This window comes from Pyrgilauda ruficollis, unplaced genomic scaffold, assembly GCF_017590135.1.
Source record: "Pyrgilauda ruficollis isolate IOZ18807 unplaced genomic scaffold, ASM1759013v1 scaffold20, whole genome shotgun sequence".
Classification (NCBI taxonomy): Eukaryota; Metazoa; Chordata; class Aves; order Passeriformes; family Passeridae; genus Pyrgilauda; species Pyrgilauda ruficollis.
The window spans coordinates 1466409-1490026 of record NW_024519207.1 but is presented as its reverse complement, the minus strand read 5'-3'; the positions used below and the strand labels follow the sequence as shown (position 1 = coordinate 1490026).

General features: G+C 36.4%; 1 protein-coding gene across 2 annotated transcripts in view; it reads right to left on the bottom strand.

Moving 5' to 3' along the window:
- Positions 1 to 1294: 1294 nt before the first annotated feature.
- Positions 1295 to 23618, bottom strand: part of COG6 (component of oligomeric golgi complex 6) — a 53438-nt gene continuing 31114 nt past the window's right edge. The window contains exons 13-19 of one of the 2 annotated variants that reach the window (XM_041467013.1): positions 22291 to 22408; positions 13938 to 14069; positions 13223 to 13390; positions 11226 to 11333; positions 9765 to 9818; positions 7247 to 7326; positions 1295 to 3704 (exon numbers count right to left, since the gene is read on the bottom strand). In XM_041467013.1, the coding sequence (XP_041322947.1) occupies positions 3557 to 3704; positions 7247 to 7326; positions 9765 to 9818; positions 11226 to 11333; positions 13223 to 13390; positions 13938 to 14069; positions 22291 to 22408 (808 nt within the window). In that variant the 3' untranslated portion in view covers positions 1295 to 3556. The remainder of the gene's footprint in view (positions 3705 to 7246; positions 7327 to 9764; positions 9819 to 11225; positions 11334 to 13222; positions 13391 to 13937; positions 14070 to 22290; positions 22409 to 23618) is intronic. The other variant, XM_041467014.1, reaches the window with a different exon arrangement.

The window sequence follows — 23618 nt, the reverse complement described above, 5'->3', positions numbered from 1 at the left end:
AGCAAAGGGATCAAAGAAGAGTTACATTTTTTTAAATGAATGGAAAAGTTTAGCAGTTCTGAAAGTATTTTCCCTCAACACATATTTCAAAACATTAATAAAAATAATTACAGCTGAGTCTAACAGACAAAATGCAGGGCTAGAGTAATAAATTTTAAAGAACAGGGAGGAGCACTCTGAAATGCTGCAAAACAAATAGATTATCACCTTTCCAAACTTCTGCAAACTTCTCTTTTCCCGTAACAAAAAATAAAAAATCACCATGGTTGGGCTGCTACTTGCTTGCTGTAATTAAAAGAACTTTAGTATTTTATTTCCTCAGTGGTGTGCACACTTATAAAGCAGGAAGGAGGAAATTGTACACATAGGAGTGAACACATAGGAACTGCCACAAGCACAGACCAATCACCTTGGGTCCAACCCAAGCCCAAGTTTTTATCTGGATGCGCACTGGATACTCTGTGGGTGATAAAGTCCTGGGAACCTGATTGTTTCAGGGACTCATGTATTGGAATCAAAGATAAGGTCCTGATGTAACAAATGGAGGAAGATCCAGACCTTGGAAGTCTCAGAGACCCCTTATGTACGTGCCACAGGGCCACATAATTCCTTTCTTATTCCATCTCCTGCCTCCCATATTTTGCGCTGATTTATGCACAGCTGCTGAACTCAAAAGAGAAGAAACAGACCTGCCCCATCTCATACACAACAGTCAGAGGGCTGGGTGCTCGCCAGGAAGATAGGATATGTTGATTTCAAACTCCTTTGGCCGAGAACCCAGCTCTCCCACTTCCCAGGAAAGTGCTCTTTGTACCAGACAACACATCTGTTCTCAGCACGGGGCTGTCAGGGTGTCACACGCAGGCAGTGCTGCCTGCTGTGGGCAGTGTGCAAACACCTCTCTTTTCTCACCTTCCCCAGTTGTGGCCCAGCACAGAGTGGGGAGTTGCTCTCTCCAGGAAGAGCCACGTCCCTCCAGGAAAAGTGATAAGGATCAACAGCAGGAGGGCTGACTGACAGCCCAGCCACAGGAGCATCTCTTGAGGTCAGAGCTGCAGTAACTGGTCTGGAAACAGGCCAGGTACCAACACCCAGAGTGATTTCATTTACTGCAATGCTTATGGATCCTCTAGCTGATCAGGGGACTGCAGGTTCCTGTTGTGGAAATCCTGGGAATTTGTAAAATAAAAGGGTCAGAAATGTAAGATGGAAAAGGCAGGTCAAAATCTAATCACATTATCCTTCCTACTCACAGGAAGGCAAACAAGAGGAAGTAACAACATGGAAGACAGAGTCAGTAAGTCAAATATTTTTATTTATGTCCTTTCTTATTTGTGACCATTGGTTATTAACTTTAATTGCACAGACCAAAATTAGCGATTTACTTTAATTTCCCTAAACTACAACTTTTTATAGCTTTTGCATTTTTATCAAGAAAAGACAAAATAATGAGTCAGTCTCTACATGGAATCAAAGATAGGAAGCAACTTCTTACTAATCCTCATGCAAGCTACTGATTATTGGAGACTCAGGTCGAGCATTATTTCAGGAAAAAGTTCACTGTTATGACTATGCTCATCTCAAGCTAATTTACAGTCCTTTCACAACTGATGTAATTTTCATATATTAGATAATAATTACAGGCATATTAAGCAATATTAACATTATTAAACAACAATGAACAGCCGCCTGAAGGTATACTATGGCAATGCAAAATCTCAGTAATATAAAGAGACTTACCTGGTAATTTTCCATTAGAGCTTTTCTAAGCTTCTGGAATTTTTTGTCTTATAGGTCTAGAGATTTTAAACAGAGTAAATCTAACATTCATACTCACAGAAAGATTTATGCCTGGCCCAGGAACTCCAGGGACACTTACACTTTCTATACCAACAAATCACTCCCATTTGGAAAAGGAGCTATTGCTTTATTGTGGCATTGCCACAGAAGCTGCTTTCTAAGCGCACTGAATGCATTTTGTGCAATGAGTCTTCCAAGAGGCTAAAATGTATTGCTGCTGCTCTTTACGTCTTGCTCTTTTGCAAGCATACACTAAGCTGCAGACTTGGCTGCCACCAAGTATGTATTTTATATGTGGACTATTACTACTAATAAAAGTAAAATAAGTTATTCAATATGAATGACTGCTCCTCTCCCCCTTGATGTACATAAAATAAGCCACATATGATGTGAGACTAAACTCAGGTGACTGTAATAACTCTGTGGCACTCCTACAGTAACAAAGAGAAGAATAAGTGAAATGCTTCCAACAAAACAGTTTGCTTAAATTATCCTTCAAAAACAAATGGACAAAAAAACCTAGTCACAAATCCGTTTTACTAACTTTTTGTTTCCTGAAGGTTTCTCTTTAACAGTACTTTCCTAAAAAATAACTATGTTTAAGGAATTTGCAGATAATTATCACAAGACCCAAAGGAGAAGAAATATTCTACTTACTTATTTTCCTCTTTTCCTGGAAGCAGAAGTCCCTAAATCCTAACTCTGTAATACCAGAGCTTCTACACAGGGAAGCTTTAGCTTGCACCAAAGGAGGAAACAAATGAAAGCTTCACTTATGGCATTCTACACAACAGACTGGGACATCTATACTCCCCAACTCTCCCACATAAATCCCAAGTCACATAAACCATGAAAATCTTTTGGTGGATTACGAACTGAGTAAATACTTGTACTAGAGTAGATGGACTTTTTTTCTGTACAGAAAAACACACAAAACAAAAATCATGTACACGTGAGGGAGGAATGGCCATACTGCTGTGCAAACCACTTTCCTAACCTACATTGTTACTGGTCCCAGCCTTAGGAGATCAGCATGTTTCAACTGATACAAGGATTCTTACTGAAAACAATTGCACTAAACCAAAATCCTTCCAGTAAAACAGAATTATAAAAATAATTTAAAGCATTAACTTCTAGGTTATATACAAGCATGTAGTTCAAACATTTCTTTTCCTGGCAGAAAACACCAGATAATATATTGCAAGAAATCACACATATTTTGCCTCAAAGATTTTATCAACAGGATTTGCAAAAGAGCATCAAGTACTTTGAAATGATTTATGAGCTGCAAAGTGATGCATGAGTCATTCAAAGTGTATCAGTTGTATTAAAATTTCAGTTATCGGTGTTTACTGATGGGAGGCTGAGAAAAAGAGTGAGAGAACAGACAATAGAGCAAATAAAAATATTTGTGAGGTCATAACAGACACTGGTTAAACCTGTAGTTGAAAGGATTATGTACAGCAAGGAAAAAAGCTTTTCTCCTTTTTCAAAGAGATTGCACATTGTCAAGGTCCACTTCCATCAGAGAAATACATTAAAATAATTTTCAATCTATATTCTATTTTCTGGCCTATTGAAAGTATTCAAAGACACAGGAAAAACTAGACTTCTGCCAAGCAGATTAAAGAAAACTGCATTCCTACATATTTTAACAATACAGTTACACATCCAAATTCAAAGCAGAAAAATAATTCAATGCAAATACTCAAGAAATACAGAATTATGGATTCTGATTAATCTGGGGGACGCAAGACTATGAAAGGAGTGCCTGAACTTGATGAGGAGATCTGTGTAGGATGGTTTCTGGATCCTTGTATTCATTTGAAGGATCCATCACAGCTGCATATAACTCACTGTAAGCTCTGCAGACGAGTTCTGTTGACTGTTTTATTATCTGCTCTCTAAAAACCAAAACAAAATAACATAATTTGCAACTTGTAGGGAATATAACTGTATTACAAATAAGAGATTAAAGATATACATTAAAAATAAACATTAAAAATTAAAAAAAGAGGGCTCTTTCTCTCATTGTATCATACACAGATAAACTCACACATATGACTTGACAACCAAGACAGGAGATTTTTTTATTCCTACAGTCAAGCAAAAGCTAGTAGAAGAATTTAATTTGCATACATCAGTTTCCCACCTGCACTCACCCATATCTTTTAAAAGACTGATAAACTTAGTGATCTATCTTCTACCTCCAGAGGCTTCTCACTGTGTAGACTTTTTTTTCATCTACTAGAAAATATATTCGATTTGCTTTATCTTGATAGCAAGATTCCATTGTGACTCCATGATCAGACAAAAACTAGTGATAGTGGTCAGAGATTTAAAACACAACCTTTTACCAACAATGCTATGAAGTCTGTATCCTATTATTTTTGCTGGAGATAAATGAATAACAATGTAGAGCCTGAATGCTAAATTTAACTGGAAAGTTTAATATTTTTTAAAGACAACATAATAATTTTATTTTACATTGCCCAGTGAATCAGTTTACTTCAATCATCACGGTGACTGGTGATGGTCCGTAGAGTAGCAGATGAATTTTTATGTATTAGCAACATCAGTTGCAACTATTTTACAGCCAAACCCATGCAACGGGAACTCCAGCAGAAGCTGAAGAAACCAAGGTAACCACAAATCCAGATTCAGCCCTGCTGTAATATGCAGCAGAGAAACAAAGACAACAAAACTGCACCCACTAAAATCAGGGCTGAATTCACAGACTGCTGGGAATCGACAAGTTAAAGAAATTTCAAAGATCAAGTATGAAAATCTTAGTCTTTACAGAAAACATTAAGGAACAGAAGCTGTGAGAAAGCAGATTAGAAGACCAAACCTGCATTTTATTGAGACACAGTATCCAGTTTTCTTTAAATACAGCATAAACTGCCAGTACTACTAGGTTATTGGAATACCTGAAAAATAGACTGTCCTTATAATAGCAAATTCAAACCCACTATTATAAGGGAAATATATTCAGGGTGTTCAGGTAAGACAACTGTCTCTGACCTCAGCTTGGGATCACTAAGGTGCTGTAACATGATAATCTTCTATGAAAGCGTTGCACACTGAATTTGTGTAGAACTAATGCACCAAATGAATAAATAAAAAAAGTTTGTTAAAATATTCAGAGAACAGAACAGAATCACATGTGTTGTTCAATCAAATAATGTCAGTGTCATTAATCAGTACATTAGGATTTCAGTTGCCATAACAACGTGATACATTTATTACTAACACAAATGGCAGCACTTGCTAAAAATAGTAATTCCAGCATTCAGTTTCTGTGATCCAACACGAATGAAAAGAGCTTTTCAAGACCAACAACCATATGAATACATAGCTTAAGGCTTTTTAAATGAGTGAAGGAATTTGAAAGACAAGAACATGCAGTGGTAATGTTAGAAGGAATGTTCTTCACAGTTGCAAAGCTTAAATGATTATTGCCCATAAGTATATAATACACTGCTCCCTCATCAAAGCATGTGTTCTGATTCTGAGAACCAAAGCCCTCATAGGTTACAGATCTCCACTTTCTGCTTTCAGGAAAAATGTCTTCAAAATTGAAAATTTCAACTACTATAGCGAGGGATTAAAATTATAGCACTGGTTAAATGTGTTGCTTGAATTTTGAGAAAATTCAGAATTTTCAAGGCTTATTTACTAACAAAAATATTGACTATCAACACTGATTCTACAAGCATCTCTGGAAATGGGTATTTTCATTTCAGAAGGATTGCTTGTGTTTAAAGCTAGTTGTTTGAAGGCTAATGGGATAACTGATTTATTTTGTTTACATTCTCAGCAGAACCTGACCTATAGCATGGATTATAGCAGATAACCTATAATAAACTTCTGCATGTTAGCTGAGTTGAAGCAGCTATAGCAACCACCCTCACACAAGACTTCCCTCTTACCTCTCAACTGTCCACTGCTGCAAGATGATATGAATTCAGCTTAACATGTGCTGAGAGGTTTAAAAAGCTTATCAATGGGATAAGGCTAAGAGTGCCTACATAACCAGTTTATCTTGGTTCATCTGACAGAAGGATTGATTAAGTTCAAGTAATTTCATTGTGCCAGAGTCATTATGGTAGCATAGAGTCTACCTCTTAAAACTGCCTCTGTGTTAGCAATGAAAAGTTGAGGCTTTCAAAACACATTTACTGTCATTACCATTTTTAAATAGACCTACATTTAAGAAAATACATCAACAGCTAAAATACAAGTTGAATGCCCTCATGCTGAGAAGCAGGAGTTGTGATGTTTCAATGACATTACTGGTCAAGCTACCCTGTTTGAACTGTACAGAGAGTAGAGCTCTCCCAGAACAGGGTTAGCTCTGCCAGCTGAGCTGTGGGAATGATAAATCTGGCAGAGAGACCCAATGCCAGCTGAAAAACACCAGCATTCCCTGTGGCCAGCCATGCTCCCCCTGTATGGTGTGACACTGGAAGTCTTTGTATGAGGCGAACATGAGCAATGCAGCACGACAACCTGGCCACTGGACTAGCTGATCATTGTAGGTCCCTTCCAAAAAAACTGTTCTAGTCAATTCCCAACAATAATTATTTTTCCCTTGACACATAATTTTTTAATTGCAAGATGCTGTAATACAACCCCACTGAGGACAAACACTAGTACTGAAACTCCAAATACTGCTGCAAATGTGATGTACTTGTCTCAGTTTCTGGTGTATTCAGTTACCTGCATTCTTCACAAAAGTGAAAAATAATGTCAAGGAAAGTTTTTGATCAGTGCAACATATAATTCTCTGAGTTTAAGTACTACAGAAAGTCTTCATGTGGTTCACATTTAATTGGAAAGAAATTCGTGGCACTTTCCCTAGCCTTAGGGTTCAGTTATATTCAAAAAACAAGGTAAGAGATAAATAATAAAGTCTTACTTCCATACTTCAAAGAAGAAACCCCTAAAAAAATACATTAGTGAAAAGTAAAATAATCTCAGCAAAATATTCAATGAGACAGAATGCCAATATTCTACAGCAGAAAATAACAAAGGTGAAAATTCCAGAACTGACAAAGCAGTAGGGATAAAAGAAAACTTGGAGAATTATATATTTCACCTGTCTTTGGAAAGCTTACAAAATAGTTCTAAACCAATTTACAACTAAGTTGACAAAAAACTGCTGACACAGCAGAATATGTTCAAAATGCAATTCATCTTGATGGTGTCTCTTAAATCAAAGGTAACTTTCAAACTTCAGAAAATTAAAGAATTAGATACTCCTCACTGCTTCAGAAAGAGGAGAGTCAGAACACAACTGAATTGCAACCTGAAGGACAATGCAAATATCATCACCACTGATAACCTGAATTCACATCATGATTCACTAAAACCTAATCAAATTCATCTTTGTGACTGTGATCATTATTCAGGCATAATAGAAATTCAGAAGCAAGGTACTTACTTCACAGTGGCACTCAGAAGGAAATTCAGCTGGGACATTAACAGACTATCCGGAGCAGACAGATAGCGATCAAACTGAGCCTGCGAGAGAACATGGGATCAACATTGCTATGGGATCAATACCTTCCTATTACACAAAAATAGATAAAACCACAATTTTTGAAAACATCACTGATTGCATTAAAAGACACAACTTAATTGTCCAAAACAAATTATTGACTTCAGTACTTCTGCCACCAAAATTTTGTTTCTGACTCAGAGGCATATGAGTGAAGGACAAATAATGAGAATTCAGCTTCTATAATTATCCATCTAAGCTTCATATGCATCTGGTGCAGGTACTTATACACCACTGAAGATCACACCGAGTCTATTCGATGCAGAGGGAATACAAGACAGCTTCAGAGCTATCTACTATCTATTCTGTCCAAATTAGACATGTTGCTTGATTCTTTTTGCATGTTTCTTTTTACTTTTTGGCAGGGAGTCACTGCTTATGCTGGGAAAAATAAAGAGCAAATCCTTCACTTCAGGCTTCTTGAACTGCTTCTAAGCCTACTTCTCTTTCTCACAGAATATTATGATAAGAAGAGCAGTGCTTTGATTCTAAGAAAAAACATTACTCCTGTCTTCAACAGTCAGTCAGAAAAATTGTGGCTGCCCCATTCCTGGCAGTGTTCATGGCCAGGCTGGATGGGGTTTTGAGCAACCTGGTCTAGTGGAAAGTACTCCTGGCCCATGTCAGGAAGGTTGGAAGAAGATGGTCCTTAAGGTGTGTTCCAACCCAAACTATTCTGTGACTGTGTGGTCAAATGGGTGTCTACTGAGAAGATGAAATCAGGTCTTCTCACAGGTGAAAACAAAGGAATACTGAACACATATTACAGTAAGAAGCATTTTAATTAGATAGTGAGAGGAAAAATTCTTATCAGGAATGTCATCAAATATTGAACAGATTATCCAGAAAACCTGTATAATCTCAATCCTTGGAATGACTCACTAAAACAAGGTCCTAAGTAAGTTTATCTAACGATGGCAACCTTCCTGTTCATTCATTCACGGAATAAATATTCTCAAGCTGGTAAATCCTAAAATTCCCATCGATTCATCATTTATAACAGCGACAAAAATGAGTAATGAAGTTACAGTTCTTACAAATTAATTTTTTGGGGTTTTCTGTCCCAAAAGCGAGGGAGCTTTTGCTGAGAGGGGTATGAATTTAACAAGCTCCACATTTGCAAGCATGTATGAACAACTTAAAAGGCTGGAACCTGGAAAGCTTTCAAGCATAAATGGGAGGCAGTGAATCTGCCTGCAAATACTCCCCCTTAGTTTAAATTCTGAAAAACCAATAGATTAGGCTGATAGATGGGATTTATGTGGGTTTGATTTCAGCACACTTGGTTCCATTCTGGTTAAAGTGTGTTCACAGAAGAAGATGTTAAGTAATGAAAAAATAAAACAGCTGGATTCTTCTCTTAACTACTCAAGGGAAATTATTATGTACCACTACAGATAACAGTGTTACTTATGTATAATTTAAAGAGAAGGTCCCCAAGCTGCAGCTTTTAAATTTGTTGTTAGTCTACAAGACCATGATAAATAGAAGATATTTTAAATGCAAAATTCCTAAGTTTTAATAAGAATGCATGCTGATCTGAGTAAACCACTGAGTGCTGTGTGCCAGAGCTCTGTTCATCCAACCAGCTTGGGAATCGCTGGTTTAAATCCTGAACAGAAAAAATGGGTTACACTATCATAATTGGGATACATTCAACATACAAGATTTTTTTAAAAACCTTTGAAAATCTCCTTTGCTTCCATGGGTGTGTACATACACTGCTGTATGAGCAGGCCTTTACTGTTAAACTTCTAGAATAAAGCTAAACTTGGCTAAGCAAGAAGAGTGAGAGATTATACATTATTGCCTACTGAACTGTGGTATTGCTATCTCTATGCAAAATAGCCTTCTCACACTCTAAGAAAAAAATATCAGCTGATAATTTGCTTTAAAATATATTGTAGCTTTCAACTTAAAAAAACCCATAACTGTGACATATACCCAGAATCCAACTTCTGAGTAAAGCTGAACTATTTGCATAAAATCAAAGCCTTAGGACTAAGATTATAAATGACAGCAGAACCTATATTTCAAAGCATAGAGGCAAAAAAAGAAACTTTGGTGATTAAAACTAATTAGAGCTAAGTATTTGCTTTTAGCAATTTATGACTCATGGGACAGCATTCTTCTAAGTAAAGATCTGCTTCTCAAGGCTTAGAAAATAATATTCTACTACTACCTCTTCAGAAATAATTTATGTATTTTTTACTTCAAGTGGTCAAATTACTACAAACGAAGAAAGTATTCCCAGACATCCAAGTCATCTATTCTTAAAGAGTAGGACTGATTAGATTAATATCTTCTACTACAGATGAATATCTTCTAATCACATAATTAACAGTATTCTTTACCATGTCACAGCCATCACCCCCATAATATGAAAGTTATAAATGCTTACCATTGCAACCTTCAGAGCCACAGAATCCATACTTGACAAATTTGAAAGAGGACCCTAAGAATCCATAAGCAAAGAAGGGGATAAAAAAAGGTCATACTAGCATATAGAAAAAGATAAATAATAAAGTCTACAATTAGTTCAGTAGGTGACTGAACCTTTTTTTTAATTTGGTCCTGCTACAGGATCTTACATGTTTAGAAACTATCACCATTTCAGTACTGAAATGGTGTTAACAGCTCATTTGTATTCTACCACTCCCTTAAATTAAAAGCTGAGCAATTCTTAATATGTCCTTTCAAAACCTTTTCTTCCTTCTTCACCATTAAATGAAGCCAAAAATAGCCTTCCACAAGGTCTACAATTAAAACTGAACTGCAAACTGTTGATAATCCAGACTTACGAGACAACAACTTTGCTCTATCTATCTGTTCTTGGACCCTGAAGAATTCAGATCTGCTTCCCAGTAAACCTTCAGCGCTAGTATGGCAGTACATTGCACAAATGCTGCTTAACCCCCTAGCAAATTCTGCAAATCACCACCTCTGCAGCTAGGCAGCTGTACAGATAGAAATGGAAATTGCTATATCCCATTAACAATCTGCCCTAGTCAACCTGAGATTGGTTTTAAAACAGGAACTAGGCTCGTGAATAGAAAACCAAGTTGAGTTATTAATCAGATTATTTATACATTTATTTATTCATCTTTATACATAAAAATCTGTTGAGTTTAGGCACTTTATGCAAAATTATTAGCTGAAGAAACAACATAAAGCTTTCCAACAGAGTTCTGCTTTCTCCAGAAAACACTATTTTTTAATTCTACAAAAGATCACAAAAGGACATAAGCACAGCTGAAGGGAAGAAGGGCTGTATTAACACCTACCACACTGCAACTGTGCTTCACAAGAAAGGGAGAGCGTGAGCTCTGAATTCCAGTTTTCAGCTCCTCTAAGAAATCTCAAGTTTTCACTTTGAGAATCTCACTGTCTTGGTACTAGAATAGCTACAGCAACAAATAAGGGCGAAAGAAGAAACTATTTCAAACTACTACTAAACTCATCTGCCAGTTTTCCACAGAAGAAAAAAAAGCAGCAATTACGAAATGCATGCAGCTATCTAGGGACTCCATGCGTGGTGCTACAGGAGGCAATGAAGAAGCTGAATGCTGCTTACATACACAAGTCTAACATGTCCTAGGTGCCATGGGAGTGCTGGTATTCAGACCTAGAGTGTACAAGACAGGACTGTTGCACACCAACCCTGCTAGGCCTGCAGAACACACAGTAAAAAAAGCTGTACCTGCAAGGTGCCTGTGTCTGATAGTCCTGGTCCATGTGAAAAACCAACATTACTGAACCTTTGCTTTCAGAGGAAGGTCAATTTGCAAAAACATTAGTGCCAAAATTCTACTAGCTGGCAAGTGTATGGTACCCCCTCAACACGTATATTCTGTAAGCTCACCTGCTCTGGTTTGTGTTGCTGCAGAGCATTATAAATGTAACTCAGACCGGCTCTCGTCAGCACGTAGGAAGCTTGCTCATTTATGAGTGTATCTAAATGAGCTTCAATCTGAAATGTTAAGCATAAGGTATTTATAAAGCGTGTGTGAGAATATTAAATGTAACAAGTTCTGGGGTTAAAACGTCTAGAAACATAAATAAAAGAAAAAAAACACAAATAAGGAGAGTGATCAACAAACAAGGAAATACTACAAACACATACAACATAATTATTTTATCCATTTACATCTTTCATATTACAAGCAACCAATAATAAAAATGCAGAGAATTCTTTCGTGTCTGACTAATAAAATAATCTATTTTTTTGTATTTGTAAATACAACACCACCAAAAAATTAAGATTGTGGCCTTGATCTTTAAAATTCCTACATGATTTTATTTTGCTGTAATTCTTTGAAAATACATGATAAAAAACCATTCCACTCTTATTGAAAATACTGACAATAACATGGCAGTTTTTCAGTAAACAACAGACAGTCTTTTATAAGGAAAATAAAACTGAAACTAAATCATACTCGGAATTGATTTTAAATTCAATACTGATAAACATATATTTCAATAAAGTCAACTGAAAGAACAATAGACAATGAAATTACAGTTATCCACTTGGTTTTAATTATCTTAATATAAAAAAACTTGTAAGAGTATTTTACATTCTTAATATAATCTTTACTTTGCAGGAAAACCTAATGCCTAAATCCAGTCACAGCAGCAGCAATAATTTTTCAGTTTGAGCAGTCTCAGAAAGACATTTGGATATACACACATTATTACTTCATTTTTACAGATAACTACCCCACAAACTTTTCTTCCAATCTTAAAGAAGTTATAATATATTATAAGTCTAGTAAAATGTAAGACTCTTTTGTCTGATACTTGAAGAGTTCACCTTTTTACTTCTTAAAATTGTTTAGAAGAATACACTTTCCTTTTTAAATCAGAAGGGAAATCTTAGTATTTCAATTTGTAGTTTTTAACTGTCTTAGTGGGTTCTTTTTCTATGAAAAATGTTTCTCCTATTAAATATGCCATTCTAACTCCACTGGAATAACCTACTTATGTATAATCTTAAAGATTTTTTTCAGTATGTTCTTGTATTTGTAAAATGTTTGAAGAAAGTAAATGGTATTAAATGTGTAAGCTTCAGCTCTACTGCTTTTCTGAAGAATAAATCAATTGCAACATTTACTGTGAAAGGAACTCTGATAAAAGAAATTAGAAATACCCAGCCAGTTTGGTGAGTTTGTCTGTTTGCTTGTTTCAGAGCTAAAAGGTGCTAGAAATTCTGATTAGGATTAGAAAGTGAAAAATGGCTCTCAGCCAATCCTTGCTGATCCCTTCAAATAAGAATTTGTGACTTTTTTCAAGTGCCCCAGCTCCAAAGGCTCTCCTGAGATAAACTGCAGACTTATTTTCATTATGTTGACTTCCATTTCAAAATTGTACCACGTATGAACTACTATCCCAGGATGCGAGGGGAAACCAAACAAATGAGAAAAGAGAGGTAGAAAGCAGGACTGAAGCAGTAACTTCAGCTACACAATATACTAGTACAAAATAGAAGATGATCTAACAGTAGATGATGTACTAACTGTATGATGGAATATAGTCAGCCGTTTGGCTGAGCTTTCTATTTCCATTTGCTTCTTCTCGTACAGTTTGCAGATAAATATTAGAATGATAATGAAAATGTTCACTGGTCTGGGTTTATTTGCAACTAAACCAAACAAACCCAAATCTTGTAAGAATTTTTTGTCTGTTTAAAATGAAAGATGCTATCTGCTCATGGTCTCTGATAAGAAGCCCTCTTATCCCATTTCCCCAATTTTGATGATGTTGGCTTTGGGTTTATTTTAAGGTAAGTATGTTCACAGCACAACTTACAGTGTGCAAAAATCAGTAATAAATTCATTTTCTTTTGGGGGTGCAAAAGCTTACCTGAAACTGCAACATTTCTAGACGTTTGTCAGTGAATTCAAAGAGAGCCAGAGTAGTCCTCATCATGTAAAGTGAATTTACCATGTAGGTTGCCATATCTGCTGTGCCCAAATTACTAGCAGACATAGTACACATCTGTAACAACGGATCTAGCACACAAGACAGAACCTAAAATAGCAAACACACAGAAAAGAGGGAAGGGAGGGAGAAAATCATGTCACACGAGGCTTCTAACCTCATTCTGTCTCTATCACATATTTATTCCCCAAAGCAGAATAAAGAGGAATGAGAGTTTCCAACTGTGAAAGCAGTTTTCTACTGGATTTGTCAGCAGGTGATCACCTACCACAGTGATGGGGAAAGTATAAAAACCTGACAAGAACAGATTCCAGCCTAGCAGGAGGAAGAATAACCCAGATTAGATAATTGGTAATTGTGCAATCTTCAGGGTGTATTTACTTAATGGAGTAGTAATTGGATAACTGAATTTAGATACTGTGTTAAGAGTAGCACTCCATACTCAACTGTAATTACACATATTGTTAGTCACCCTGTTATGCACATTACAAACTCTGGTTTGACAGAGAGCTCCAAAATGGGACCAGACAAAGATTAATGCTCCATCTACCTTTGTGCACTGAAGCTAACTTACACATTCTTTTTTTGCCTCTTTCCCTCCTCTTCACACACACAAAGCAGTCAAACATTTTTGTACCTGCACAAAGTCAGCCTGACGGGCATCCAGTGGAATAACAGATGAGTCATGAGATGCCAGAACCTCCCGTAGCAAGTTAAGTGTCTGATTTAGAGCAGAGCTTGGGCCAAGATCAGGAGGTGGGAGCTCAACCTGAAGAACAAGATTATCTGTTTGTGGGGACTTTTATTAATCTCATTTACAGCAAATACCATCCAGTCTGTCAGCACAAATGCAATGAGCCAATAACAAAATTACATATAGGCATACAGAGAAGAACTTTAATTTGACACTGGACAAATCTAACACATTTCAGACAATAACTGCCTGCAACTTTCAGCATAACCATCTCATTCAGTGCCAAACAAGCGACACTGTATTTCTCATTTCATTCAGACTATACCTCCTTTACCATTTGGAGAAATCCAAACACTACTGGTTTTGGCAGTGAAAAAAACACATTTACTAGATGAGGTGCCAAAGAGTAGCCACCTTGTTGGCACCACTGAGTTCACTTTGAGCAGGACCTCCTGCAAACACTTCAGAATCTAGTGCAGGCAGAGCTCTGGGAGATGAGAGCCATGCTGCAGCAGTTCTTGACAAGACTGTACATCTCCTGTGATGCTGAGTGTAGAGCTACAGTCAGAAATACAACAGTCTCAATCCCCAGCAAGCTCATACCTTGTGTACTGCCAGTACACAAATGAACTGCACACAAGCTAACTCAAGTACACCTACATGAACTGCAATGAGACTACACAAACTGAAATGCAGGCTTATGCAAAGGTAAGAAGCGGTAAGCAGATGTTTAAAAAAATAAAGTCTGTGTATATCAGAGAAAAAATATACTTTCCAAGTCAAATTATAAAAATTGAATCCCCTGAAATGGACTGAAACTCCATGCTATTTTTAACCCAGGCCATATACTTTAGCCCTTTCTTTGAAACAGGCAAATACTCATTAAACACTTAACAAAACATTTGTAGAAAATCTAGCACCTCTTTTTCCCAAACACATTTCTTAGGTTCTACTCCAAACACCTTTAGAGTAGAACATTACAGAGCCTCCTGGAAATGAATCTATACCTGATGAACATGCCAGCAAAGAAAGAAAAACATCTCTCTCTTTGAAACCAGGCCGAACTTTCACACTTTGTGCTCTGAAACATCTGAGATACCATACATGTCCCACACTGTTACCAAGAAAGATTTAATGAAAACTTTTGTCATCCTTCTGAATATAAAATGTTCCTCTATTCTCATGTTCCAAAAGAGAGTACACTGAACTCAAAGGACTAATGGAAAACTAAATCTAATAGGTTCAGAGAACAGTTGTTCAGCCCAAGCAGCCTTGAAAGCATGAAACAAATATTCTAGCAATAAAGTAACAGTAATTCAAAAAGAGGCACTTACTCAGTGCTGATCAGCAGTAAAGTTTATTGAAATTTACAGCACTGAATGACATTCTTTTTCTTTCTTCTTATTATTAGGGCTATTGATTGTCCTGAACACACCATTCTTCACCCTTGAACTGGACCATGTTCAGTGATATTTTGGCATTAATTTGAGACTAGAGTTTGATGGAGTTTTCACTTCCAACACACACACAGATCATGGCAATTAGAATTTCAGGCTTTTTTGCACAGAATTTTTGTCTCCTGAGGTAGCTAGACTCAGAAGCTCTTAAATTAGCTTCATCTTTCACTTGGCTGTTCCTTTACAGTCCACTGTCTTCTCGGTAAGTCGGGAACAACAAAATGGAAGAGGAAAATATGGCAAGGAAAAAAGATTTACATCACTAGATTTTATTTGGGTTACTCTGAAATTCCTGACTACTGCAATAGAGACAATATTATCAGTAAGTGGAAAGAGAATCAAGGTAGTGCTATATTAATTTTAAAAATTCTAACTTTTGACAGATGAATACAAAGTGAGGGCTTTTTTTTCTAAATCAAAAAAGAAAATTTAAAAACAGACACGTCAAATTTATACAGGAACCTATGGACTCCAACTCATGATCATTAATCACTCTTCTAACAGAAAAATAATTGATGCCCTGAATGTTTTACATGCACTAAGAGATCATTATAATTTATCCTATTTCCAGAAAAATAGGTTTCAAATACATGCTGAGTTCTACTTTTGAAGTACCTCTTTCAGATGCAAGCTAGACAGTAGCTAACTAAAACATAATTAGGGAAGTTCTGCAGCAGCGAGTTCAACTGCATTAAAACATACTCTAACACAGTATTAAGTCTCTAATTTGTTTTGACTATCAATTCAGTCATACAGATATTATGCCAAACAGCTCTTCAACCTTTTAAAAAACCAAAAAAAATTGTCCATTTTTAAAATCCAACATACAAAACTGAAATGAATTCTGAAATGGGTACTAAAAGTTGTACACAAGCTTTAGTACGAAAATATGTATCTTCTTTTCTGCATATTAATCAGTGGGGAACAGATACCAAGCCAGTTATCTTCCTCCAAACATATAACAGGGCAGGTTCCTCTGTCTATGAGAACAAGTAGCTCAAAGGATATCTTACAGAATATTTTTTTTTTTACAGATTTTACAAAAAGCAAAGGAAAATACAGAAAAAAGAAACGGCAGCATCAACAATCGAGAAGTGTGCATGTATGTTAATTGCTTCCCTTTCTCATTTACAGAAAAGGTTGCATCTTAAAAAAGGGCAAATTTTCTCCTGAAAATACTGCACAGTCGATCAGAACTTTATATACTGTGGTACTTTAGCATTAGAAAGTGAACAGTTATAATGCTCACGAAGGGAATGGAATACCTCCCACACAAGGAGAGGCTGTGTTCTGCCTGGAGAAGAGAAGGCTCAGGGGAGATGTCATAAATGTGTATAAGTATGTGAAGTGAGGGATCAAGATGGAGCCAGACGCTTCTCAGTGGTGTCCAGTAACAGGTCAAGAGGTAATGGGCACACATTAAGACACAGGAAAACACTTTTTTACTGTGAGATTAGTCAAGCACTGGAGACAGCTGCACAGTGAGGTTTTAGAGTCTATCCTTTGTGATATTAAAACTTCAGCTAGAGCAACTCCTGGGCAACCTGCTCTAGCTGACACTTTGTGTCATGAGCAAGATGGCTGCATGAGATGGTTTCTAGTTTCCTGCTGAACTCATCCATTTTTTAATTCTGTGATACTATTACCAAATAAAACAAAATGGTAATTTAAAACACAGAACTCCACGGAGAAAACCCCACTTAAAAGTCTCAAATGGAAGGTTAGTGGCTTTTATAAGAGCCTAATCAGCATTAAATACAGCCTTTTCAAAAAACCCCACTGGCAGGAGCTGGATCCAAAGTACTACAGAGGGGGACCTTGTAAAAATGTTATGAATTTTTCATGCTGTCAGTTAACACTGAGCAGCATCAACTGCAGAGTCCATTCTCCTCAGCTGAGACAATATTCACCAGCGCTCCAAGAAACCTGAGTGCATGTCTTATCAGAGAAGCTGTTTTAAGATTTTTCTGGTCCTATTAGGATCCTACAGAGGTCAACAAAGTAGAATGCCTAATGGCATGCTTTTCTTTCAGCTATCAAGCTGGTCTTGGAAGAAAAGATAACTAGGTTTTGCTTTGTTCTCGTGGATCCATTTAAAAGCACAATAGCATTCAGAACTCAACAATAATAATCAGTCTTATTCAATCTGCCCCACATCTGATTTCCCAGAAACCTAATTGGTTTCTTTCTGGCAGGAATCAAATTATGAAGGACACGTTTACAATTATTCCCATGCAACGTTTTAATATCTCTCTCACTGACAAACTTAAAAGATAATGCAATCACAGCATTTAATTAGCATACATCTACTCTAAAAAGAACAGCATTAAGGAATAATAATCCCAAAACTTAATTTGGGATACTCTACTAATAGTCTTCTAACAGCTCAAATAGCAGATGACTGGCGTTTGGCACAATCTTCATTAGTGCCCTTATGATAATTCTCACTCCATTTTATTAAATGTTTGCAATTATTCTTTCCTTTAATAATTGTTCTGGAACGCTAGTGAAACCAGAGGAAGGACATGTGGGCTTGAAAATTCCCACTCTCCTAATTTAACAGGTGGTCTAATAAAACACGCTGACATCAGTAGTTCTAACACACTTGTTAAAATGCCTCACCAATGGATTCATGATATTAAATAACTCCCATACTGAGGGGAGTGAAAGAGCAGTCCATCCACTCCAGTCCATTAGGTACTCTGAACTTTACTTCCAGTTTCATTGGAACCGTTTCTGTCGTTCTGAGGATTATTTTCATTCACTATTTTCTCCTGGATTTATAATCATCTGTAAAGTGGTCATCTGTAATGGGCTGTTCTTAGAATCAGACAACGAGTAACACAAGCAGAATCCTGAATTTCTAGACATTTGTTTTATAAGCATAGAGTGAAAAGAACCATGGCAAGGGATACATAAGGATTTTAATGATAATTCTGATTCACTTTACTAGCACTGTTGGTAGACCCATGGCTGGGTCCAAAAAAACTACAAAACAACAAATACAGACACCATTTTTTTCAGCATAACAACACCAATACTGGTGAAAAAACATTCTAGTTCAACCAAGAACCAGAAAAAAATCACTTGCTATCAGAACTAGAAAGTACTGGCAAGAACGCCCAACACCGACTCTGTAGGGTAAGAACCACTAAGGCAAAGGAGAGACAGTGTCTCCACTGAGCTGATGCACCAAACCCTCTGTGATGCAGGAGATGGCTGGGGATGCACAGCTCCTGCAGCATGTCAACATTGAGCTCTACAGCAGCCTGAGAATCTCAAAGTCGTGAATGGCATTTTAAACCCTAAAAAAAAAGTGGCTTTGCAACAACTGTTACCAAGTTTCATGACAGGTTGCAAGCAGTGTCAGAACCAAAGACACTCCCTTGTGTACTGCATTTCTTTGTTAACAATGGACCTGCTTTCCAGCAGACTGCTGAATATTTCTGTTACAGGGATTTCAGCTCAAACAGAGCTACCTGAGAAGCTGGAATGAGAACACCATAAAAAAAAGCTTTCACAGAACAAACAGCTTGAAGTTGAGAGCTGCTGAGTATTTTATTTTCAGATTCCAACCAGGATGCTTGAGATTTTCTTATGTAATGAAAAAAAAAGTTCATAGCAAAGTGCTTCTGGGCAAATCAGTAAGTATTCTGAAGTAACCAGGGATTTCCCTCTATCATTTACACCGATGGCTTGACAACCAAGAGCGAGAATCCTGATCTAAGACTGCCTAAAACCTTCCATACACCTCCACACTAGTGACACTCCTTATGTAATATGGGACTCTTCTCAAAAATAGATGTGAAGAGGAAGCTATTTTCTTGTCCTAGAAAGAACAGCCTGAAGTCTCAGTTTCCCACTGTGCTTTAGAAATTAAATCCCAGGCAGATTGAAGACAATGCTCAACTCAGGATAATCAATAATCTAGGGAATTAAAGTGTCTGTGGCGATGAGGACACAAAATTACCATCCTGTCACTTGTCTGCATCCTAAGGCTGGGACCTTGAGGAGTTAGCATATTTAATGAAACCTGCTTTGTCTAAAAAATGTTCCCAACTAGCTATACTTAAGTGAAAGATTTGCTTAAATCATATTCTGGTCTATCAGATAGATACACTAGATACAATGTCGGTATTAAAAAAGAGAATTATCAGCAACAATAGTTGACACTGAGGAAATACTATAGTTAAAATTGTCTACTTGACAGGCCATTCACCGCTTTCCAATAATCTAAACAGAAGAGACACTTAAACTTATAGAAATAGAAGGATTTTTACTTCAGAACATCCCAACAATTGAAAATTATTCAAATTGTCTTAAGGATCATATTTTAATCGAAGTATTGGACAACTGTTATTCTTTGAAACAGGCTTATCAATGCTTTAAGATGAATAATCTAAACTGAAGTAAGAAACCACAATTCCCAGACTGTTCAAGTGAAAAATAATTTACTAATTTTCCCAGTGAATATTCTCTAGCTACACAACATGAACAGCAATGAAGCTTTTGTAACTGCCTATGTAAGCACAAAAGGTCTATCTTCCAGGGGTTTAATCTTCTCTGAAAATAAAAAAAAATCTGAAAGCAATTGCATTGCATTCATAGATGGCAAGAAGCTGGAAAAAAAGCTGGGATGTGAAGAAAATCCTACTAATACATACACACAATTTTGGTCTGAACACACATTAAAAAAAGCATGGTAAAAAGCAACCCTCAGTTTCCTCAAAATGCAAAGGCATTGTGACATTCACTACTAAATTTACAAAGACAAATGAAAAGGCATAAAACCTGCTTATCTGTACATTAACATGCAAAAAAATAAGTAACAAGATAATTAAATTTATGATAAAAGAAACATCTTATCACATGGAAACTAATCTTTTTCTAAGTGTAATCAGCCTATAAATTTTGTATTTTTTATGAAGGAAAACTAATTTCAGTCATGAAGAGATAAGACATCATTCAATCAATTTAGCAATCCCCTCACAAAGGGTAATAATATAAGGTGCTAGAGAGGACTACCAAAATCTCAGTTACAAGAACTACACATTAGAACAGGAAGATTTCTTCCCAGACATAGAGTTACCTCATTATTAACTCCTGAAGCAGATTAATAAATAATTGTGGAAGCCTTTGTTACCCATATACCTAACAGTCCTCTAAATCTCTTTAAGCTTTTGACCTCAATTAAATTCTGAGGAAAGATCTTCATAGGGCACACAGGCAATGTAATATTGTCGACATTTCAGATTTAATTTATAAATGTGTTTCTGAGAAAGAGCAATATTATGATCTTTTCCCATTACATGGTAGGTTTGGCTTGCCATTCATTACTTGTAATAAAACACCACTGAAGGTGGCAGGGCAATCACTGCCTTCATTTAAGGCCAGTAAAAGCAAATTTGACTACTTTATAAAACAATGACAGCATCTAGAACGAGCTACATCCAGACTGGAGGCTGAGGGAAGGGAAACTAACAGGGCAAAGAGGAATACACAACCTTCCCACAGTCACAACAGAAAGAACAGACACCATGGACTAGGGGATCATAATTCCTTTATCATCCTTCTTCTGAATTCTACATATTTCCAAATTGAAAACAGTGTATCACCCAAAACAAAACCTCACAGACTGTGAGTTACGTGAGCAGGAAAATCATGCTGGATCCTAACTGAGTATAGATGTAATACTCAACAGGATAAATAAATAAAAAAAGGCATGAATAAAGAGATATTTTCAAGCCAATATTTTTTTTCCCTTAAGCACTTTGTAAGCAAAGAGCAGGCATACATTTTTGCTACAGTCCATCACTCATTTCTTTTCATATTAGGAAAATTTACACCAATTTTATTCTAGCTTACATATTAGGAAATAAAACATTTTTTGGTAAATTCATGTTGTACTTGTCAATTGCATACTTTAGGAACAGCTTTAGCTGATCCTTGAAGAAGCATTAATAGCAAAGGAATTACTACAGATATGACCCTGCATTCAAATGGAAATAGCCGACAGCAACAACGCATTAAGTGGACTTTAGCAGTATGGACTGCGGGTGGCAGCAGCTAAGGAGTAACGCAATGAACAAGTGAAACCACTGAAAGGGTCACTGGGGTATCTGGGAGAGAAGAGGAGGAACAACTGCTTCTTTGAGAAAGTCATTCCCTAGCTCCTGCAGAAAGATGGGAAATTAGGACCAGTGCTGAATGAGGAAACTCATTTGGAACCAGAGAACAACACTGACAAAACTCAGAAAACCTGACTGAGTAGCCAGCAAATTACAAGCCTGCACAAATAATAGTTTCTGGAAAATGAAGTATTTTTTTTCCATTTTTTTGTAGGTTAAATAATTTAGAAATGCATTTACAAATGTTACAGAAATGTTCATATGGTAAAACTACTTTTATAATAGACAGAAAATTTTGGGATATACCTTGCAACTTCAAAAAACGAAAGATGCACAATTAACTACTGATCTGATGATGCATTAATACACATTATACAGCTCAATTACCTGACTTGGCTCTATTGCACTTAAGAAAATTTCCCACTTTTGTTTCTTCTTGTAGATTTTAAAAATATGTAAACTGTTCTGCAAAAGAATATTGCTAACCACAAGATTTTAGACACATATCTACAAAACCTCCACCATTATTAGAATTAAAATATAAACAGCAAGTTTGTAATGTAGTTCTATGACTAAAATATTGAAAATACCAGACTTCAACTTTAGGAAAAGCTGACACATAAACCAGCTATTTATCTAGTAATCTTACTAAACAAAAGGGAAATGCAAGCATGTTTTGAAACATGAAAGCTGTACAATTTTGAAACAAACCTTGTCCATTAGTTTACTTGCATGAAGACTCAGGCTATTAAAGAATATTTTCTTGCTCAACAAATGCATTTCTTCAATTGTTGTCAACAGTGTGGCTGCACTGTTTCCTACAATACCACTGAAAAAAAATTAGAATTATTTAACAAATCTAAAGGGGAAACAACATGATAGTCAGATAATTAAATATAATTTTAAAAAATATTATTTTAAAAGTTAAAAATTTAGAACAAATAATTACAGGGAACAATTCTCCATAATGGCTAAGAGATAAGCTGACTCTAAGCACAAGCATCAAGTATGTCACTAAGCAATTATTAAACACAGGCTATCAAACTTGCATAAACTTTTTTGTAGAGTACTAAAGTTTACCAGATTTTTTCTTTCTTATGCAATAAAAATACTTCTGTTATCAAAAACAAATTACATAACAAAAAGGGTTAACAATGTTCTATCATACTGCCTGTTAGGAATAGCATTACCTCTCTCATTTCTGCACTGAGATGCTGGGCATCCCCAAAACTATAAAAATTCATGCCTTGCTATTCCGAGTGTTAAACTATCACACTTAACACAGACACTACATAATCCTTAAATGGCACTACAGGACTATGCTCCTCTCATAGATACACCTTCCCTCTGGCTATAGGAATTGCACTTTTAAGCCAAAAACTGTCAGTGAAAATTCATCGGGTCATAATAGGACTAAACCTCTATCTCGATTTTCAGATTGTAATCTTGTGTTTAATAGATCATTTCTCAAACTGCTTTTCCTTTCATTAGTAAGGTGCACCTTCCCTATGCAGAGGAAATTATTCAGCAAGTAGAAGGTACTTCAGTGGTCTTTAAACATTGTGCTGTTAACAAGACAGAAACCAACAGATATGACTGCCTAAGACCTTCCATTTTAACATCACATTTTCAATTGCACCAAGCTTTATAACCATGGGGAAACGCTAACTTTGGAGACAGAAAAACAACACCAAAATGTTCCAGGATTTTTGGACAATAAAATTAAGACTAGGTCTTACATGTGTTTTACAATAGTCCTGCCCATCACAATTGAGGAATTTAAATAAGCTGGGAGGTGCCCAAGAATCACATATCCCAGTCTGCCCAACATCTGAAGTGTTTTCAGACAGAGAAGCTCAACTAGTAATATTAATGTTTCAAATTCTCAGCAGTTCAGCTCAGGGCTGTGGAGCAAGATCTTTCTCCTATTGCTCCTTCTAACCAACATAAACTACTGCATATGCCACAACATACAAATGATATATAAATTAGCAGCTACGGCTTTTCTCCAGTTTCGGTATTCCTAGTAGCCTCTAGGA